General features: G+C 38.0%; 1 protein-coding gene across 1 annotated transcript in view; it reads right to left on the bottom strand.

The window, feature by feature from the left end:
• The window catches only part of Ube4B (Ubiquitination factor E4B), a 538,247-nt gene that overhangs the window by 341,525 nt on the left and 177,778 nt on the right, over positions 1-18,944 (bottom strand). Inside the window, exons 7-9 of the mRNA XM_090389644.1 lie at positions 13,877-14,042; positions 2,184-2,284; positions 1,920-2,034 (exon numbers count right to left, since the gene is read on the bottom strand). Of these exons, the coding sequence (XP_090245770.1) occupies positions 1,920-2,034; positions 2,184-2,284; positions 13,877-14,042 (382 nt within the window). The remainder of the gene's footprint in view (positions 1-1,919; positions 2,035-2,183; positions 2,285-13,876; positions 14,043-18,944) is intronic.

Below are 18,944 nucleotides of genomic sequence, written 5' to 3'. Positions count from 1 at the left end.
GCTAGGTGGCTGAAATGTGCGGGAGCATCATCATGCATGAAGTGTGCTTGTTGACGAATGACCAGTGGCGCATCGTCCAAGAAATCAGGCATGTTGTTTCCCATAAAGTTTCTGTACACCTGCCCTGTGAGTTTTTTTGGAAGTACATGGGGCCCAAATAACTTATCACCAAAAACACCCACCCAGTTGTTGAGGCTGAACCGCTGTTGGTGATGTGATGGAAGAATTGCATGTGGGTTTTCCTCAGCCCATACGTGCTGATTGTGAAAGTTTTGGATCCAGTCTCGTGTGAACTGTGCTTAATCTGTAAATATCACTAAGGTAGGAAAGTGAGGAGTTGTACCACTGCTGCAAGAACCACTGGCTGAACATTCCTCGGGCAGGATAATCTGCTGGTGACAAGGCCTGTACCCATTGCAGATGGTAAGGATACAGTTGGTGTTCTCGCAACACTCTCCAAATAGTCTAATGTTGAACAGCCAGTTGCATTGCTATTTTGCGTGTGCTGATTCCAGGAATGGCATGCATAACATCCAAAATCTCCTCCTCTACTTCAGGAGTCGTAGATCTTGGTCATCCTCTGTCGGCAGCACGAGGTGTAAAGGTCCCATGTTCACAAAGGTGGCGATGGATACCTTCAAACGTTTTCCTGTCTGGACATCTTCGTTCTGGGAACTTTTCATGGTACAAATGATGAGCCTCTAGAGCATTGCCATCTGCCAAACCATACATAAAGTGCATATCCGCTTACTCCTGATTTGAGTACATGGTCGGAATGGAAAACCACCAGATTCTGTCAGTACCTTGTGATGAAGGAAATCACCTGCAGGAGATAAGACATTCCGGTTAATAACTCAGGAACCAAGCATTTCTGGAACTATGTTGATATAAAATATTTTTATTGTCTACATATGAGAAACTCATTCCTGAAGTTATGCCGTGTATTTTTGAGACACCCTGTATATCATCATCACTATGAAATGCTACAATTTTACATTTATTTCTATACATGGTACCTAGAATACATGGTACACACACACACTGTCTTTATGCTTATTTGTTTGCAAATGTTTCATTACATCACATTTCCCACTGGCTTGAAACTGAAAAATCATATCTACAAATAACACACAAACAAATGCGTTATCTTTTTCAGATTACACAACAGATGGAAATTCTTGCAACAACGGCTTCTGAAATTTTGCATCATATTTCTTTGGCATCTTATACTGAAAGACACTTAATTAACATTGCATTACCAAAGTACTATGAAATGAGTGCACATAACAGAGAACAACACTATTATCCCATTAACAAATTGGTCATCAATGTGCTGTGTTACCACAGCATATTGATGACCAATTCGTTAATGAAAATAATCAGAAATTCACAAAACTGAAGCAAATTTTCAATTTTAACAGTTAGTTTTTGTGAAAAGAAAAAGATGGAGAAAACGGACTTTTTGCAAAAGACAGAAAACTCTGTCACCAACTATGTTGCCATGAGATGGAGATGAATTAAATTGAGGGGGAAAATGGATTCTCCATCATATCTGTAAAGTTGGTAACTATGATGAAATTTTTCAAATCATATACTATTTCTACTCTAATGTCCAAAATCAACTGATGCAAACAAAAGCATGGATATGCATGGTTCAAACCCATGCACGCCCATTTCAACTTGTTGAATGCATTTATATAGACCATGCCATACATTTATAAACTACTACTAACGTCATGATCTCTTGCTTCCACTGCATTCTCTTATTGGTGGTTTGAAATAATAGGATTTTTAATAATTTTTCCCATGACAATGTACTTTGTATATATGTAGAACTATTATTAAATTTCTTTAGTAATTCCTAGCACATAAGAGTGGAGTACTTATAAAAGAAACCCATTAAAAAGCTGTTAACTTACAGATTTGAATATATCCTGATCCTGACTGGCCACACAAACAAGTTCTGGAAAAAATCCTCTAGGAAATGTCTGAGCCAATAAATATGGTAGCAGTAATGATGGCTTAAAGGAAGGTCTGAAATTGTAAAAGTTTATGAGAAAAGCAATGGGGGGGTGGAAACAGAAACCATGTTTAAAAACTACAAAAAATATATCAAACAGTAAATTAATGAGCAAAAAAATAGAAACCATGTTTAACAACTACAAAAAAGCAATGAAACAAACCTTGGAGATGTAAGCACTCCTTGTAAAACAAGAATAGCATGTTGAACACATTGTGTCCTTATGTCTGTTAATACTTCGCTTAATGGTGGTACACTTGCTCTCTAGAAAAATAGAGTAAATAGAATTAAAAATGGAAGTACATGGGGATAGTTTGTTTTTCCAATATACAGCTTACAATAATTAAAACCGAATTTGCTCAAATTTCTACTTAAATTTCAATAACAGTGGAACACTTCCAACCTTGCTGGAATTATTCCACTGGAGATTTAATGGAGATTTTTATAAAATACTTTTCCAAAGCTGGAGAGCCACAGCTTTGGTTCTGGTTTTATTTGGTATAGTTTGTTTCCTGGATAACCTCTCCAGATTACTGACCAGCTATTGTAACATACTTTAGGGATAATATGTTTATGATCGGTATATGGAGTTTGAAAAGTCTGCAAAAGAGTAGTATCTGGTTGTTTGGCTACAAGATCTGCTCTTTCATTTCCTGTTATTCCAGAATGTCCTGGAATCCAGCAGACACTGCCTCCATGCAATGGAAAGCAAATTATTCCAGCGTTCGACACACTACCCACAGATATATAAACAAATGCTATGACAAATAAACACCACTATAGACATAAGGCCCGATACAACTTGCATCAAACCTCACAGAATTCCACTGACCATCCCAGCCCAGCTCAACATGGGCACCTTGGTGGCATGGAGTACATCTGGCAAATAAGTAATTATCAGACAGATGTCCCATGCCATTCAAGATTCTGTTATTCCATGAGATTTTTCATTTGCATCCAATGGTTTTTGTCTTGCCTGAGGGAGAACGGCCATTCCTCATTCATTTCACTCACCCCATATACCTCAATTAGAACTCCTTCTCCATTATGGTGCAATAAGCAAAATAAACTCAAGCAAATTTAGAGCAAATGCCTCATGCTGTAGACAAATGAATGAAGGCTGTGAAATGTTTTCAGTTTGGCTTCTGTTAAATTCACACATGTTTAAAGAGCTATAATAACAGGCGCACACAGCTCATTCTGTACACAGCAATAAGAAAACTAATTTTGCTACTTAGTGCATCAATCTCACATTATGGAGGCTTCCATCACTAGGCTGCCACCACAGTGCCTATTTACCAATCAATGCCGCCCATAGAGGGGAACAGACATTGTGTGTGTTATCAGATACTCAGTCTAAAGCACTGATGGATCCAATATCTTTCTATTTCAGAAGATTTAGGAGAAGTCTGGTTGGCCTGCCTCCCTAAAATTCACTCATGCACACCTTCTCGATGGCAAGCCCTGTTACGTCACTTAGGTGGCAATGAACGTGTAGAGTGGTTCTCATCAAGACGCCTGGTCAGCGTGAAGAGGAAAAGAACAAACCCTCCAACACATGACAGTAAGACAAAACAAATGGCCCTCAGTCCCCAGCAGCTTTCACTCTCCCTCTTACAACAGCGAGAGGGTCAGATTGGAAGCAGAGGGTGCTAAGAATTTCTGGGTACGACCAGGCTGCCATGCACAGAAATTGAACTTGGCCTGTTATGATGTAAGATCACTCATCGGTGAAGACAGGATATTAGAGTTGGAAAAGGAATTAGAAAATGTGAATTGGAATATCATCAGTTTGGCTGAAACACGAAAAAGAAATGAATCACTTATAAGTTTATCAAGTGGAAATCTGCCGTACATCAATGGAAACAGTGAAAAGACTGAAGGTGGAGTTAGCTTTCTGGTACATAAAGATATAAAAATCAACATTTTGGAATTCAAAAGTACATCACCAAGGGTGTCAAGACTACTACTCAGGATTTCTAAGAGGTATAAGCTGAAGATTATAATAATTTGTGCACCAACATCAAGCCATGATGATGAAGAGGTTGAAGAAATGTACACCGAAATTGAGTGTCTTCTAGATGAACAGAAAACTCACCACACTATCATTATTGGGGACTTCAATGCTAAGGTTGGAAAGAAACAAAACAGTGCAGAAAGGGGAACTATAGGAACTTTTGGAATTGGTGAAAGAAATGAAAGAGGTGAAAGACTTGTGGAATTTGCAGAATTTCAAGGAATGTCAGTAATGAACACTTTTTTTTTTCAAGAAAAGGCTGAACAGAAAGTGGACATGGAAGAGCCCAAATGGATTAACAACTAATGAAATCGACTTCATCCTCACTAATAGAAGATATATCATGAATGATGTTACTGTCCTGAATAAGGTAAATGTTGGAAGTGATCACAGAATGATAACATGCACACTTGATATAGATGTAAGAAAAGAAAGGAAAAAACAGGCTCGAATAAATAATACAAAGGTCTTTGAGATAACAGAAGAGGAGAAAAAGCAGTACGTACTGGAACTTAACAAGTTTGAGCTTCTGCAGACTGCTCGGGACCAAGATATCAATGAGGGATATTACAAATTTGTGAAAGTGATAAAACCCAAGAAACCTATAGGTAAAAAGAAATCCAAAGAAGAAAAAAATCAGTCAAGAAACACTTTTTATGATGAACCAAAGACAACAAATGAAGAGCAAGAACAACACTGAGAGAAAATTGAGTATACTGAGTTATGCAAAGCCATTAGAAAGAGACTCAGAGAGGACATAAGATTTAGCACAAGAAAAGTAGAACAAGCACTAAGAGAAAACAGGATTTAAATCAGCAGCCATGAGCAATAATATAGAAAGATAAATGATACTGAAACTGAAGAATAGCAATGATGTACTTATAAATAGCAGAGAAGGCATAATTCGATACGTAACATAATTATATTTAACATAATTAATAACATAACATAATTAATTATAATAAATTAATAAATTAATAACATAACATAATTAATAATAATTAATTAATAAATTAGTAGAATCATGACTCAGACCAGAGCAGCAAAGCAAAAGGCTCAAGTTAATGGAAGTGCTGTGGCTCAGAGCAGAACTGAGGTGGGCAGTTGTCCTCTGACTCACAGCCTTATAAAATGCACTGTTTGCTTGATGTTTGCAGAGCAATCGGGTACGGGACATGATACTGCCACGGGGGATGTCTTTGTGTGTGCGCGATGCAAGGAGTGTATCGATATCAGGCAACAACTCGGCGTTCTTGTGGGCCTATATGAGAGCTTGAAGGACAGGGTGGATGCCCTCGAAGAAACTAAATTGAGGGCCCATCAAGCTCTCAGCTGCCCACATCAACGCCAGAGCTTGCACTTGGGCTGGTCCCGAAGGAACTAGTAGTTGTTGGTGACTCTATTGTCAGGGAAACGGGGAACATGCTTTGTAAAAAGGATAGGTGGAACAGGACCAGGTTATGTCTGCCAGGGGCAAAGGTTGATGACGTAGAGCAAATATCATCTTTTAAGGGCACAAAAGGTGATATAGTTGCACACGTTGGCACTAATGATATTATGAGTAGGAGACCGGCAGAATTATTTAACAAGTACAGGTCACTGTTGAACAAAAGCCGAGAATTAGGGTTGAATTTGAAAGTGTTTGCAATTCTGCCCAGACACGATAGGAGGGAGTATATGATGAGAGCCTTGTCGACCAATTCGGCCCTGGAAAGATTGTGCAAGGCTCAAGGGGTAGAATTTTTTTAAGCCTGGACTGTACTTGTTAACAGGAGAGATTGCTTCTACAGGGATGGGATACACTTAAATAAAAAGGGTGCAAGAATATTTGCTGATGCTATCGAGGCAGTGTTAGGTGGGTCGGAAAACTGCTAGCTTGGGGGGAGACAAAGACCAATAGATTGACAGTAGCCACTGGCAGAGGTGAAAGATATTCTTGCGCTGCTTCTATTAGAATGAGCAGAAGCCTGAAAAACAAGATGCAGGATATTTCAGAGACTGCTGGGAGCCATTGCGGTACAAGTAAACACATGGGTTGTGTTAGGGTAGCTAAGAATAGAAACAGGTGCAGGTATACTTGCATGTACAACAATGCTAGGAGTTTAATAAATAAATTTGATGAATTTGAGGTACTGCTCAAAACCTCAAAGGCAGATATTGTTGGGATATCAGAGACGTGGTGTCACACAGATATAAGGGATGCAGAACTGTAATTTGGGGAGTACAACGTCTACAGAAAGGATAGACAGGATAGGAAGGGAGGAGGGGTTATGCTATTAGTTAAGAAACACATAAAAACCAAGGAAGTGAAGCCAGTCGAAATCGCTGGACAGTGCAGTGTTGAGTCAGTTTGGTGTGACATAAGCATTGGGAGATCAAAATTGAGAGTAGGAGTGTGCTATAGGCCTAATGACTCTGATGAGTATAATAAGAAACTGTACAGGGAAATAAAGTGGGCCAGTAAATCAGAGAGTCTTATAATGGGAGATTTTAATTTCCCAGATATTGACTGGAATTTGGGGGCTGGTCACACACACTAGCAGGGCTTTTGTGGATTTATTGGATGATTGTTTTCTACATCAGCATGTTCGGGAGGCAACTAGAGGGAGTAATACTCTTGATTTGATTATCAGCAGTGATTCTGCATGCATTAAGAATCTGCAGATAAATGAACCACTAGGTGGCAGTGATCACAGTGTGCTGAAGTGGGATTTACTCAAAGAGGAAACTACCATTAGGGGTAAAGGGAAGGGTTATTGCTTCCGTAAAGGCGACTACGATGGACTGAGACAGTATTTAAATTCTATACAGTGGGACCAACTGATGATGTTACTAACAGCAAATTCAAAATGGGAAGCATTCAGAGAACTTATCTTGGAAGCTACTAGACTTTACATACCAACTAAGAAATATTGTTCAAGGTTTAGGCCAAAATGGATGTCAGATGAACTAGTAAGGCATATGGCAGAGAAGAAAAATGCATGGGATACTTACAAATTAACACATGACACAGAAGCCTATGATAGATACAAGTTGATATGCAACCAAGTTACAAAGGAGGTTAGGCAGGCCAAGGCAGATTACGAGAAATCCTTGGCAAGGGATGCAAAGAAAAACAGCAAAGAGTTCTTTACCTATGTACACTCTAGAAGGAAAGGGATGAATCAGATTGGTCCACTTGATATTGATGGGTCAACTGTTGATGATCCTGCTCAGGTAGCTAACAAACTAAATGAATATTTTGCATCGACATTCACACGAGGAGTTATTCAGCGAGGGGAATGCCAGAGGTGTATTTAACTCTAGCAGTAAGTTACAGAATCTTGAAATAACTGGGAGTAAAGTGGAGGAGAAATTGTTGAAGATAAACACAAGAAAGGCACCCGGGGTGGATGGGATCTACCCAGTTATATTAAAGGAGGCAGCAAAGGAAGTAAGCAAACCCTTAGCCATAATTATGAGAGCTTGCTTGGACTCAGGGGAGGTACCCATAGACTGGAAGTGTGCAAATGTGACCCCAATTCACAAAGGAGGATCAAAGGCTGACACAAGTAATTATAGACCTGTGAGCTTAACTTCTGTTCCAGGAAAATTAATGGAGGCACTGGTTAAAGAAGCACTGCAGGATCATTTAGACAGGAGTTCAGTTATAGCTCAGACACAGCATGGTTTTGTTAAGGGGAAGTCTTGCCTGACCAATTTGATTGGATACTATGATGCAGTCACAAAAGAACTGGATGCAGGGAATAGCTTTGATATTATATACTTGGATCTTAGAAAGGCTTTTGATACTGTTGCACATGGAAGACTGCTACACAAATTGGAGCAGTGTGACATTGGAGGCAAATTGCTGCTATGGATAAAGGGGTGGTTGAGGGGGAGAAGACAGAGAGTGGTAATCAATGGACACTGCTCATCGTGGACTAATGTTATTAGTGGAGTCCCTCAGGGCCCAGTGTTGGGTCCATTATTGTTTTCTGTATTTATAAATGATATTGATGATGGTATATCAAGCTTAATGTCCAAGTTTGCAGACGATACAAAGGTTGGCAGTGTTGTAAAGGACACTAATGACACTATGCTGCTGCAACAGGATCTGGAAAGGATGAGCAGATGGGCTGAGAGTTGGCAAATGAAGTTTAACATTGACAAATGTAAAGTACTACACATGGGAAACAGCAACTCCAGAGCAACGTATCAACTCTGTGGTACTACACTGACAGTGGTAGAGAATGAAAGGGACTTGGGGGCAGTTGTGCAGGCAGATATGAAGTTCTCTGAGCAGTGCAGACGGGCTGCAAGAGTAGCTCATGGAGTATTGTTAATGATATATAGGAATTTTTCCAGCAGGGATAAGGAGGTGATTATTCCCTTGTATAAGGCAATGGTCAGGCCACACCTAGAGTACTGTATACAATAGGGCTTGCAAACCGGTTTTAAAAACCGGTTAAACCCGGTTTTCATATTGAGTTGTTAAAACCGAAACCGAACTTCTAAAACCAGATTCGAATATTTTTTTAGTTAGCCTTCGAATATAGTTTTTTATTACGCACATTTTCTTTTGTTTGTTCGTTTGTCTGGATCGTTCAACTGCTTTATGTTTTAAACATGTTTTTTATTTTATTTTATTTTAAGGTACGAATCTCATGGGCAAGTGGCCCAAATCTAGGAGCGGTACCTTTTATCTTCTCACCTGTATCATGGCACGATGCAGGTGTACTCATTTACGGGCGCCTCCGTAGCCAGGTGGGAAGGAGCAGCAGTGAGTACCACACGCTTCTTGATTAGACCAGGATTCAAGCCCGTCACCACCAAATACGGAGGATGCGGAAAGGTCAGGGAATGACCACCGCATATTCCGGAGCAATATGGCCTTAGTTGCTAATGCTCCTAAAAACCAAACAACAACAAACTCATTTACGACTGAGTGAGTCGGAGCGATAGCGTAAACGAAAATGCTCAACATTCCTCCGTTCCATCTATCTTGTTCGCCAGGCAAGTTATGGAACGCGCCTTATTGATGGTTACCCACTAGAAACAGATTCGCTGAATATTGCATTAAATTTCAATCGTAGAAAGTTTTTTTCTTCTTTATTCCTATTATATTTGCGATCAAATGTTCTCCAAAAAGCAGCTTTTGGAGAACATTTAGCTTTTATGCAATTTTGAAAATACAATAGATTTAATTGGGTAAAAAAAATTGCAGTAAATAAATAAAAAATTTCTTTCGTGAAAATTTTGAAACTCGCCTCGTTTAGACTCTTCATTCAGTGCTTGCCGGAGTGACTCATAGTATTGTGCCTGTGTTATCTTCAATATTTTATTTAAAATTGTCGGTGATATAAATTCCTACTAATTAATATTTATTACTCTTAATATGTCTAAGATGAAATCAAATGTATGGAATTATTTTACTCGAAAAAGCAAAGATGAAGCATAATATTCGAAATGTTATAAGATAATGAAGTCGTCTGGAGGATCTACATCATCTTTGATGTTGCATTTAAAGAAAATGCATCAGATTGACATTAAACAAGATAACAGTGAACCTCCTGTAAAAATGGTAAGAACATTAAAAAACTTTATCGTTAAAAAATCTATGGAAGAAGAGTTTTCAAAATTAGTTGCTTTAGATGGATTTTCTTTTAATTCAATTGCCAAGAGTGAGTTTATACAATCAAGCCTTCACCTTCAGAGAAATAAATACGATAAATTACCACCAGTCTCAGTGAATAGAATTAAAAATATGGTTATGAATCATTATAAAACTAAGAAAGAAGAACTCATTCAGCATTTCAAAAATTCATTGGTTTTGGGTGCACGGTATTCATTGACTCTAGACGAATATACATCTATACAAAATAAAAGGTATATGAATATAAATGTGCATTCAAAAGATAATCATTGGTCGTTAGGTCTTATTGAGATTAATGGTTCACTTGATAGCAGAAAAACTGAGCAAACTGGGAATGGACACTTGAAGGAATTTGGTTTGAACTTGGATGAGGATATTGTTGCCTGCACCACCGATGGAGCAGCAATGATGATTAAGTTTGGCAAGCAAATTATGCCTAATCATCAACGATGTATAGCCCATTGTATACATCTGTCAGTTATAGATGTACTTTATGAAAAAGCAATCAATTATGGTGCCACAGTCTCTGAGTCTCCCAAAGACAATGAAGAAAATGAAAATAATGAAAAAAGTAGTGATGATGAAGAAGTTGAAGAAAGACAGCAAGGCATGCTTTTTCAAACCGACTTTACCGATGAGCTTATTTATTTCTTCAATCCAATGGCCAATATTGCACAAACTATTAACAAAGTCAGAAAAATTTGCAAGCTTTTTCGAAAATCGCCTACCAAAAATGACATATTACAAAATTTTGTTAAAGCAAAATTTAATAGGAAAGAATATAAACTTATATTAGATTGCAAGACTAGATGGGATAGCACCTTCTATATGATTGAGAGATTTTTGAAATTGAAAAATTGCATTCCAAATGCTCTATGTGCAGTACTGTCAACTAAAGCTGTGCCTGACGATGACTGGAAAACACTTGAATTGCTATGTGAAACTTTGCGACCAGTTGAAATGATTCTGAAGGCTATAACCTCAGAAGATACAGACTCACTTAAAGCAGAGTCTTCAATAGAATTTCTGCTTGCTAAGCTTGATACAGCAGAAAACCCATTTGCTTTAAAGTTTCACCAAAGCCTTTTGCAGCGTTACAATGCATGACGAAATTGGCAAACTGTGGCTTTGCTGAGCTGTCTACACAACCCCAAAAAGTTTAGGAAAGAAGATTCAGGTTCAAGAACTTTTGATTTTCCAAGTAAGCAAGTTTTGAGAAAGCATGCTGAAGAGATTTATCAAAGATTATTTGCAAAACATTCCGAAGGAGTCTTAGCGGTGAATGAAGAAACTGAAAATAAATGAACTGTTCTTTTAGAAGAAAACAAAGACTCGTCTAGTTCCGATGTTGGAGATACACTCATGCGAGAGTATGATAGTGTAATAAAGAGATTAACTGAAGAGCCTTTTAAAAATATCCGAGTGAATTGGAAATCAGCAAAGAATTTAAAATTTTGGAGGCAACTAGCAGTAGAAGTGAAAAGCTGGAGAAAGTTTATAGAGCACTGCTGACCATTAAACCAACAAGTGTCCAATCTGAAAGAGTGTTTTCGATCACTGGACTCTTGAACACAAAAATAAGGTCAAGTCTCTCAGGAAAAATGCTTAATGTACTGTTTTTTTTTAAGGATCATTTTCAGAAAAGAGCTGAGCAATAAATAGTAAAGTATTTATTTTTAAATACTTTACTATTTGTAAAGTATTTTACAAATACTTTAAGCTGTTTTTTTTTTCATCACATTATTTTTATTTATTTATTATTATTATTATTATTATTATTATTATACGGCTTATTATTTTTTTGTTTACTATACGAGAAGATAGTTTTTATTCAAAGGATTTGAATACAATTTGTAATTTTGTATAATCTCAAGTTGGTTACTTTTTTGGAGCATTTTAATTTTTTTTTTTACTATAAGAGGTGATAGATTTTGTTTAAAAGATTTGATTACGATTTGTACAATCTACCCAAGATAAAATAAATACCTGTGTTATAAGTGTTTAATTATTTTCCCTAAGTCTGAGAAAATCGGTTTTAAAACCGGTTTTATGAGTAAACTTCGGTTAAACTCGGTTTTGAAATTTCTCGGTTTTATGCAAGCCCTAGTATACAGGTCTGGAGGCCCCATTTCAAGAAGGATGTAGAGCTGCTGGAAAGAGTACAGAGAAGGGCAACAAGATTAGTGAATGGAACAAAGGGGTGCTCTTACGAAGAAAGGCTTAAGTTTTGCAAATTACAGTGTCTGGAGACTAGGCACCAGTGAGGTGATCTGATAGAGGTGTATAAAGCCTTGAATGGTTTGAGCATGCTCAATGCTGATGGGATTCTTCCTCTAGCTCAGAATAATCACCTGAGAGGGCATAAACTCAAATTGAGGAAAGACAGATGTAGGACAGACGTGCGGAAATTTGCCTTCAGCCAGCGGGTGGTTGGTTGATGGAACAGACTTCCATCCCTTGTCGTGGAGGTTGATAGCCTAAATAAGTTTAAGGCTCAGCTGGACAGGTATTTTGAACGAACAGAGGGGTGAAGTGGAAGTGGGGTTTTTTTTTTTTTTTTCGGCTGATGCTGCATAAGCTTGCTTTCTTGCATCAAATGCCTCTACTAATACTAATTCAAAAGCAGAAGACTAATATAAAGAGTTATACAAGGAGCAAGGGAATGATGCCAGCAGTGGGGAAGATGGATCGCAAATTAATAACACATACAACATACCTGATATCCTTCCTGATGAGGTAGAACATGCGTTGAAGAAAATGAAGGATCAAAAAGCCCGAGGGGAAGATGAAGTTACTGTAGAGTTGTTAAAATCGGGAGGAAAAGACATGACACAAAATTCAGTTTTGTGTCATGTCACTGATTAAACATACTGAATAAAAATTCAATATGTTTAATCAGTTCAAAACCAGTGTTTCCCACTCTGAGGTGGGAAACACTGTGGTTGTGAATCCTCAAAGTGGGAAAGACACAGTAAAAATATATATTTGTTCTAGGAAAATAATGTTCTACTATTAGAAAAGTACATAAAAATATACAGTATCTTTAAAAACAACACCACCTGGTATTAATAAGAAAGCTACTTTTCCTGAGGAAAAATAAAAATATAATTAGAACAATAAACAATTAAACAATCAGAAACAACTGAAAAAACATCTTGAGAAACAAGTGAGTTACTCAAAAAGAAAACTTTTAGCTTCAAAAGTCAGCTTTTGAAGCTGTCTATGTGGTATTGCATTCATTCATGGTAAAGCAGACTTTTGAGAAAAAAAAATTAAGGTTTCTGAAGATATCATCCCCATTCCAATGGTATTTATCAACTTTCCTATTAACACCATGAGATAATTGTACTAACAACTTTTAAGTGTTAAAAAAATTTTCTTCAAAACTGTGCATCATTTTGCAATTCTCATATACAGGTCACTTCAAAATTTGTTCTCTTTGAACAATATTTTTGTCAAAATTGTGTCAATGACAGTGGTGGAAGTATCACTTTTTAACAGACTTTCGTGTACTTCAGTAAAACATACCCAATTAATTTTTTAGGCAATGAAAATAAAATTCTCTAATTACAAAATTGTTGCTTTCATAATTTGAGAGAATTGAGATTTTTTTTTTTTTTTAAATTCAAGCTTTGATGTTTACATTTTGAAAAATATGTATCGATCAACTATAATCATGTTCAAACACAATCTAACATGATGGCTTCATCATGAACAAACCAGCATGGATGAGTTTGTGTGAGAACTACTGTTCTGATTCTGCATAGAATAGCAGTTGTACTCTAACAACCATTGTTCTGTAAGCAGAGGTATTACAGTTGCCTGAATTTTAAATCACTCTGTATTTCTCAAATAGCAGACCCATATTTCATTTTTAAAAAAAAAGTACTTAAAGATATGTCCCTAGAATAAACATTTTGTAAGAAAACACATGCTACATAAATGGACAAGGTACTTTGTATACTACACTTAATGTATAAGGAACTCTAAAGCTGTACATAAATTTATGTCATATAACATTACATTGCTATTTGCTAAAAAACATAAACATGTTCTAGAAAAAGGTGAACAACAATTCAGCATACAATGCTTACCATGAGACACTTACAAATACAAACAATTACAGGCAAGTGTACAAAATCATTTTCTACAATATCAATCATGATTAAAACTTTAAATTAATAACAAATTACGACTATCCTACTCTTGGAGCATTTCTCTCTTCCACGGCAACTCTTCCATAACATTGCATCAAGTAAGTTAACATATCAGTTTCTGGGCACTCTTCTATGTGATACAGGGAATTGCTATCACTAGGAAAAGATGGAGGTTGACCAATAATAGGGGATTGTAGTGGACTTGGAGGAATGCTAAACAAAAACAGAATTAATATCAAAGTTCTTCTGAACATGAAAATATATTTATTAGTACTTTTATGTTTAAATCAAATCCTTCACCTGAAATGTCACTCAGCCATACAATTTTGAAATAAACATGCATGTAATTTAGTACTACTATTAGTTTGCTACTATTAATTTAGTACTACTAATAGTTGTCAGAAAATGATGCCATAAAAGTATGCAAGAGGTCTAGCTTATACACCGATAAGCCAAAACATTATGACCAGAAAGTCGTTATGCAAATGGAAACAACTGCAGGTGAACTACAGCATGTGCACAGGTCAGGACATGGTATAAAAAACACCTGATACTGAGCTCCATTAATCAGTGTTACTCTTGTTCTTTAGATGGGAAAAGCAGCGGACTTAAGCGAGTTTGACAAAGGCCAAATTGTAATGGCCAGACGACTGGGTCAGAGCATATCCAAAACGGCATGGCTGATGGGATACTCACGGTCAGCTGTGGTTAGTACCTACCAAAAGTGATCTGAGGAGGGGGAACCCACAAACTGCTGATGAGATGTTGGACGACCGGTTTACAGAAAAGTGCCCCCCCCCGTGCATTTCGCCCCCGGCACATTTTGCCCCTAGTAGATAATGAGTAGACCCCTAAATTTAACTCTAAAGTCCAGCTACAGGACCAAAAGAAATAATCGGTCCATATTTATTAAACAGTTTAGACATTCAAAAATCTAATTTTATGCCAATCCACGTAATGGTTTCCTTGCTGCCAGAGGTATGGTGTTTGAAGACAGAAGTCTTGAGCGCTCATTGTTGAGACCGCACGGTCTGAACACTACGGTTCTGACAGTGGGGAAGATGTCCCACCTGTTTTGCAAAATTTATATCGCCATCCTCAAGAATTATTAGCGAGCTGGGCTATGAGAGTTGGAAAAGAAGCTTCCTATATCTAAAATAAAGGTGATCCCTGCTGATTTATAATATAATAGAATATAGGAATTATCGAGCACTTAATAGCTCTCAATTATCAAATCTATTAAACAGTTTTTAATGTATGATTCTCAGGACGAACAGCTCCCGGGTCGCACGCTTATTTTTTCCACTAGTAACAATCTTCAGTTATTGGCGCGTAGCCAGGAGTGGTTTTCTGATGGAACAAGAAGTATGCTGCAATTTCTGCTAGAATCAAAAGAATAGTTCAAGATTTTCAAAATCAATGTGATTGATTACCTTAGAGGCATTGCATACAACTTCGAGTTTTAAACAATAATAATGTGCATTTATTCTATGATCGATTACCTTTGATTTGATTACCTTTGATTGATTCATTCTATTAAAACAAAATAAATTAGAATTAATAAAAAATTAGGTGTATTATTTACATTTCTATAGCCTATTCGTTATCTACTGGGGGCGAAATGTGGGAGACAGAATGCAGGGGACAAAATGTGCCGGGGGCGAAATGCGGGGGATAACTTTTCCGGATCCCTGGACAACCACAGCTCATTAATGCTCGAGGTGAGTGAAGGCTCTCCCAGATGGTACATGGCAACAGAAGGGTGACTGGTGCAATTCGCCAGTAATTGGTATGCTGGTGACAGGAGTAATGTGTCACAACACACAGTACATTGAACCCTGCTGAAAATTGCTCTGAGTGCCCATGCTAACTACATTTCACTGGTGACAGTGCCTACAATGGGCACGCGAGCATCAAAATTGGACCATGAGTGATTGGAAGAAGGTCGTCTGGTCCGATAAATCACATTTCCTGTTGCACATGTGGATGGCCTGGGGAAGTGATGGTGCCTGGATGCACCATGGGACGAATGCCCTGGGACCAGTCATCCATGTGCTGGGCACTCTGACATCTACCACCTACCTAAACATCATTGCTGACCAGGTACACCCTTTCCTATCTTCCCCCCTAGTGGTGCAGTCTTTCAGCAGGATAACGCACCATGCCACACCACCCAGATTGTTCGAGACTGGTTCGTGGAACATGAGGAAGACTTTCAGGATTGCCCTGGCCTCCAAATTCCCCTGACATCAATCCCATCGAACATCTGTGGTTTGTGTTGGAACAGTAACGCCGATCTGCAGCTTTTCTTTCTTTTCTTTTTCTTTTTTGGTTTTTAGGAGCATTAGCAACTAAGGCCATATTGCTCCGGGAATATGCGGTGGTCATTCCCTTGACCTTTCCGCATCCTCCGTATTTGGTGGTGACGGGCTCGAACCCCGGTCTAATCGAGAAGCGTGTGCTACGCACTGCTGCTCCTTCCCACCTGGCTACGGAGACGCCTCCGATCTGCAGCATCACAACCACAGACCTTACAGAAGTTAAAGGATCTGCTGGTTAGGTGTTGGTACCAGATACCACAAGTCACATTTAGAAACCTTGCAGCATCCAAGCTGTTTTGGCTACACGTGGAGGACCAACATCCTATTAGGTAGGTGGTGGTAATGTTTTGGCTCATAGGTGTATAGCTTTGGCCATAAAAATATATATATATTATCCACTGTTTGTCTAGTTCTAATAATTCTGTGCAGTCCTCCTTTGAATGTATTCAAAATACCTACTTCCACACTAAATAGAAATATATATACACACACACAATCAACTACCTTGGCTAAAGGAAAGGTAATTGATTTCCACATACACTGCAACCATTCTTTTCCAATTTATGTCCCCTGGTACATATTGTCTGAGAAAAAGCAGAATAACATCAGCATTTAGATTAAATAGCTAGTTTCGAGACACTGCAATTTACAGAATATTTTGCAAGACCCTTCCCAAGAAGCCTTTCTTGTTGAGAGACCCTTTTGTGTCCCCAACTAATCTTGTTACTCTTCTTTCACCCTTTATAACAGATCGATGTCCTTTCTAAAATTAAGTTTCCAAACCTGTATGCAGTATTAAAGATAAGGGCCTAACCACTGCTCTGGGATAATCCCCTCTTTGTCCCTGCTTGAAGAATTCCTGCATATTACCCACAAAACTTCATTGAACTGTCCTAAAAGCCTGTTTGTACTACTTTAGACAGCTGGTCATTCTAAACTACCTTAAGTCTGGCAACATCAAAATGGTATGTTAGTATTAGTACTAGCAATATTATGTAAGGAAAAAAAGGTTATACAGTACCTACCAAAAGGGAAAATAAAAACTGCTTTATTTGCCTAACCTTGCCTTAAATTTATTCAAACTACCCACAACTTCCACTAGGTGGAAGTTTATTCCTAGCTAATTACTCTTAGCCTGAATGAAAATTCTGCATATCTATTATGAAAACATCCTTTTTCAATTTAAATTAATGTTCCTGTGTGTGTGTGTGCATGCATGTGTGTGTGTGTGCATGCGTGTGTGTGTGTGTGTGTGTGTGTGTGTGTGTGTGTGTGTGTGTGTGTGTGTGTGTGTGTGTGTGTGTGTTATTTGGTTTTTAGAAACATTAGCAACTAAGGCCATATTGCTCCGGGAATATGCGGTGGACATTTCCTTGACCTTTCTGTATCCTCCGTATTTGGTCGTGACTGGCTCGAACCCCGGTCTAATCAAGAAGCATGTACTACGACGCACTGCTGCTCCTTCCCACCTGGCTACGGAGGCGCTAGTGTGTGTGTGTGTGTGTGTGTGTGTGTGTGTGTGTGTGTGTGTGTGTGTGTGTGTGTGTGTGTGTGTGTCATCTGAAAAAAGAATAAAGCTGCAATCAGCATTTAGTTCACTTAGCCGCTTTAAAGCTTTATACACTTTAATTAGGTCAGCACTCTTTCCAACAGATCTATATTCAACCTAAACTAAGGTTTTAGGTAGAACATAGATCTGCACTACTCAGAAAACCTCATAGCTAACTTTTTTCCTCATCGACTACCTTGAGTTTGATGCCACCATCAAATTCAAGTTAGTAAATATCAAAATAAGACCACTGTAATCACCTTAATTTCCAACAATACATTGTGCAGTCACTGAGCCCTAGTGGTTCCTTTACCTGAAGAATCTTAATACATGAAAAGTCACTGCTGAAAATCAAAACAGAGTACTGCTTTCGCTTTCTTCTGTTCCTCTCCAACATTGATGTGGGATTTAACATTGATGTGGGACAACACTGATGTGAGATTTACTTTAAGATGTAACTATCATTGGGGGTAAAGGGAAGGGTTTTTGCTTTCTTAAAGGTGGCTACAGTGGTCTCAGAGATTTTTTAAGTTCTATACAGTAGGACCAACTGATGATGTTACCAACAGCAAATTCTAAATGGGAAGCATTCAAGGAAGTAATTTTGGAAAGCAAATTGCTGGGGATTTCAGGAACTGCTGGGAGTCATGGAACAAGTAAATACATGGGCAGTGTTAGAGTAACTAAGAGTAAGAACAGGTGCATATATACTTGCAGGTACACCAATGATAGGAGTATATAATTTGATAAATAATATGAAAATAATTTGATGAATTTGAAATGCTGGTTAAGACTAGGGCTTGCAAACCAGTTTTATAAAAGGGTTAAATCCGGTTTTCATATTGAGTTGTTAAAACCGAATTCGAATATTTTTTTAGTTAGCTCTCGAATATAGTTTTTTGTTACACACATTTTCTTTTGTTTGTTCGTTTGTCTGGATCGTTCAACGGCTTTATGTTTTAAACATGTTTTTTATTTTATTTTATGTTTAGGTACGAATCTCATGGGCAAGTGGCCCAAATCTAGGAGGGGTACCTTTTATCTTCCCACCTGTATCATGGCACGATGCAGGTGTATTCATTTACGACTGAAAGTGAAAGTGTGTTTAGGGTCAAACGGCACCAGGAGTTTCCCCCAACTCTGCGTAGTTTACATTGTGGGTGAACCAGTTTACTGGAAAAGCCAGAGATTTAAAAGTGTGTGGGAATTGTATTCGTGTGGTGTCGTGTACCGGTGTTCATCTGG

This window comes from Mastigoproctus giganteus, chromosome 2, assembly GCF_048544385.1.
Source record: "Mastigoproctus giganteus isolate SK-2022 chromosome 2, ASM4854438v1, whole genome shotgun sequence".
In the NCBI taxonomy this organism is placed as follows: domain Eukaryota; kingdom Metazoa; phylum Arthropoda; class Arachnida; order Uropygi; family Thelyphonidae; genus Mastigoproctus; species Mastigoproctus giganteus.
This window is presented reverse-complemented; position numbering and strand designations above follow the sequence as displayed.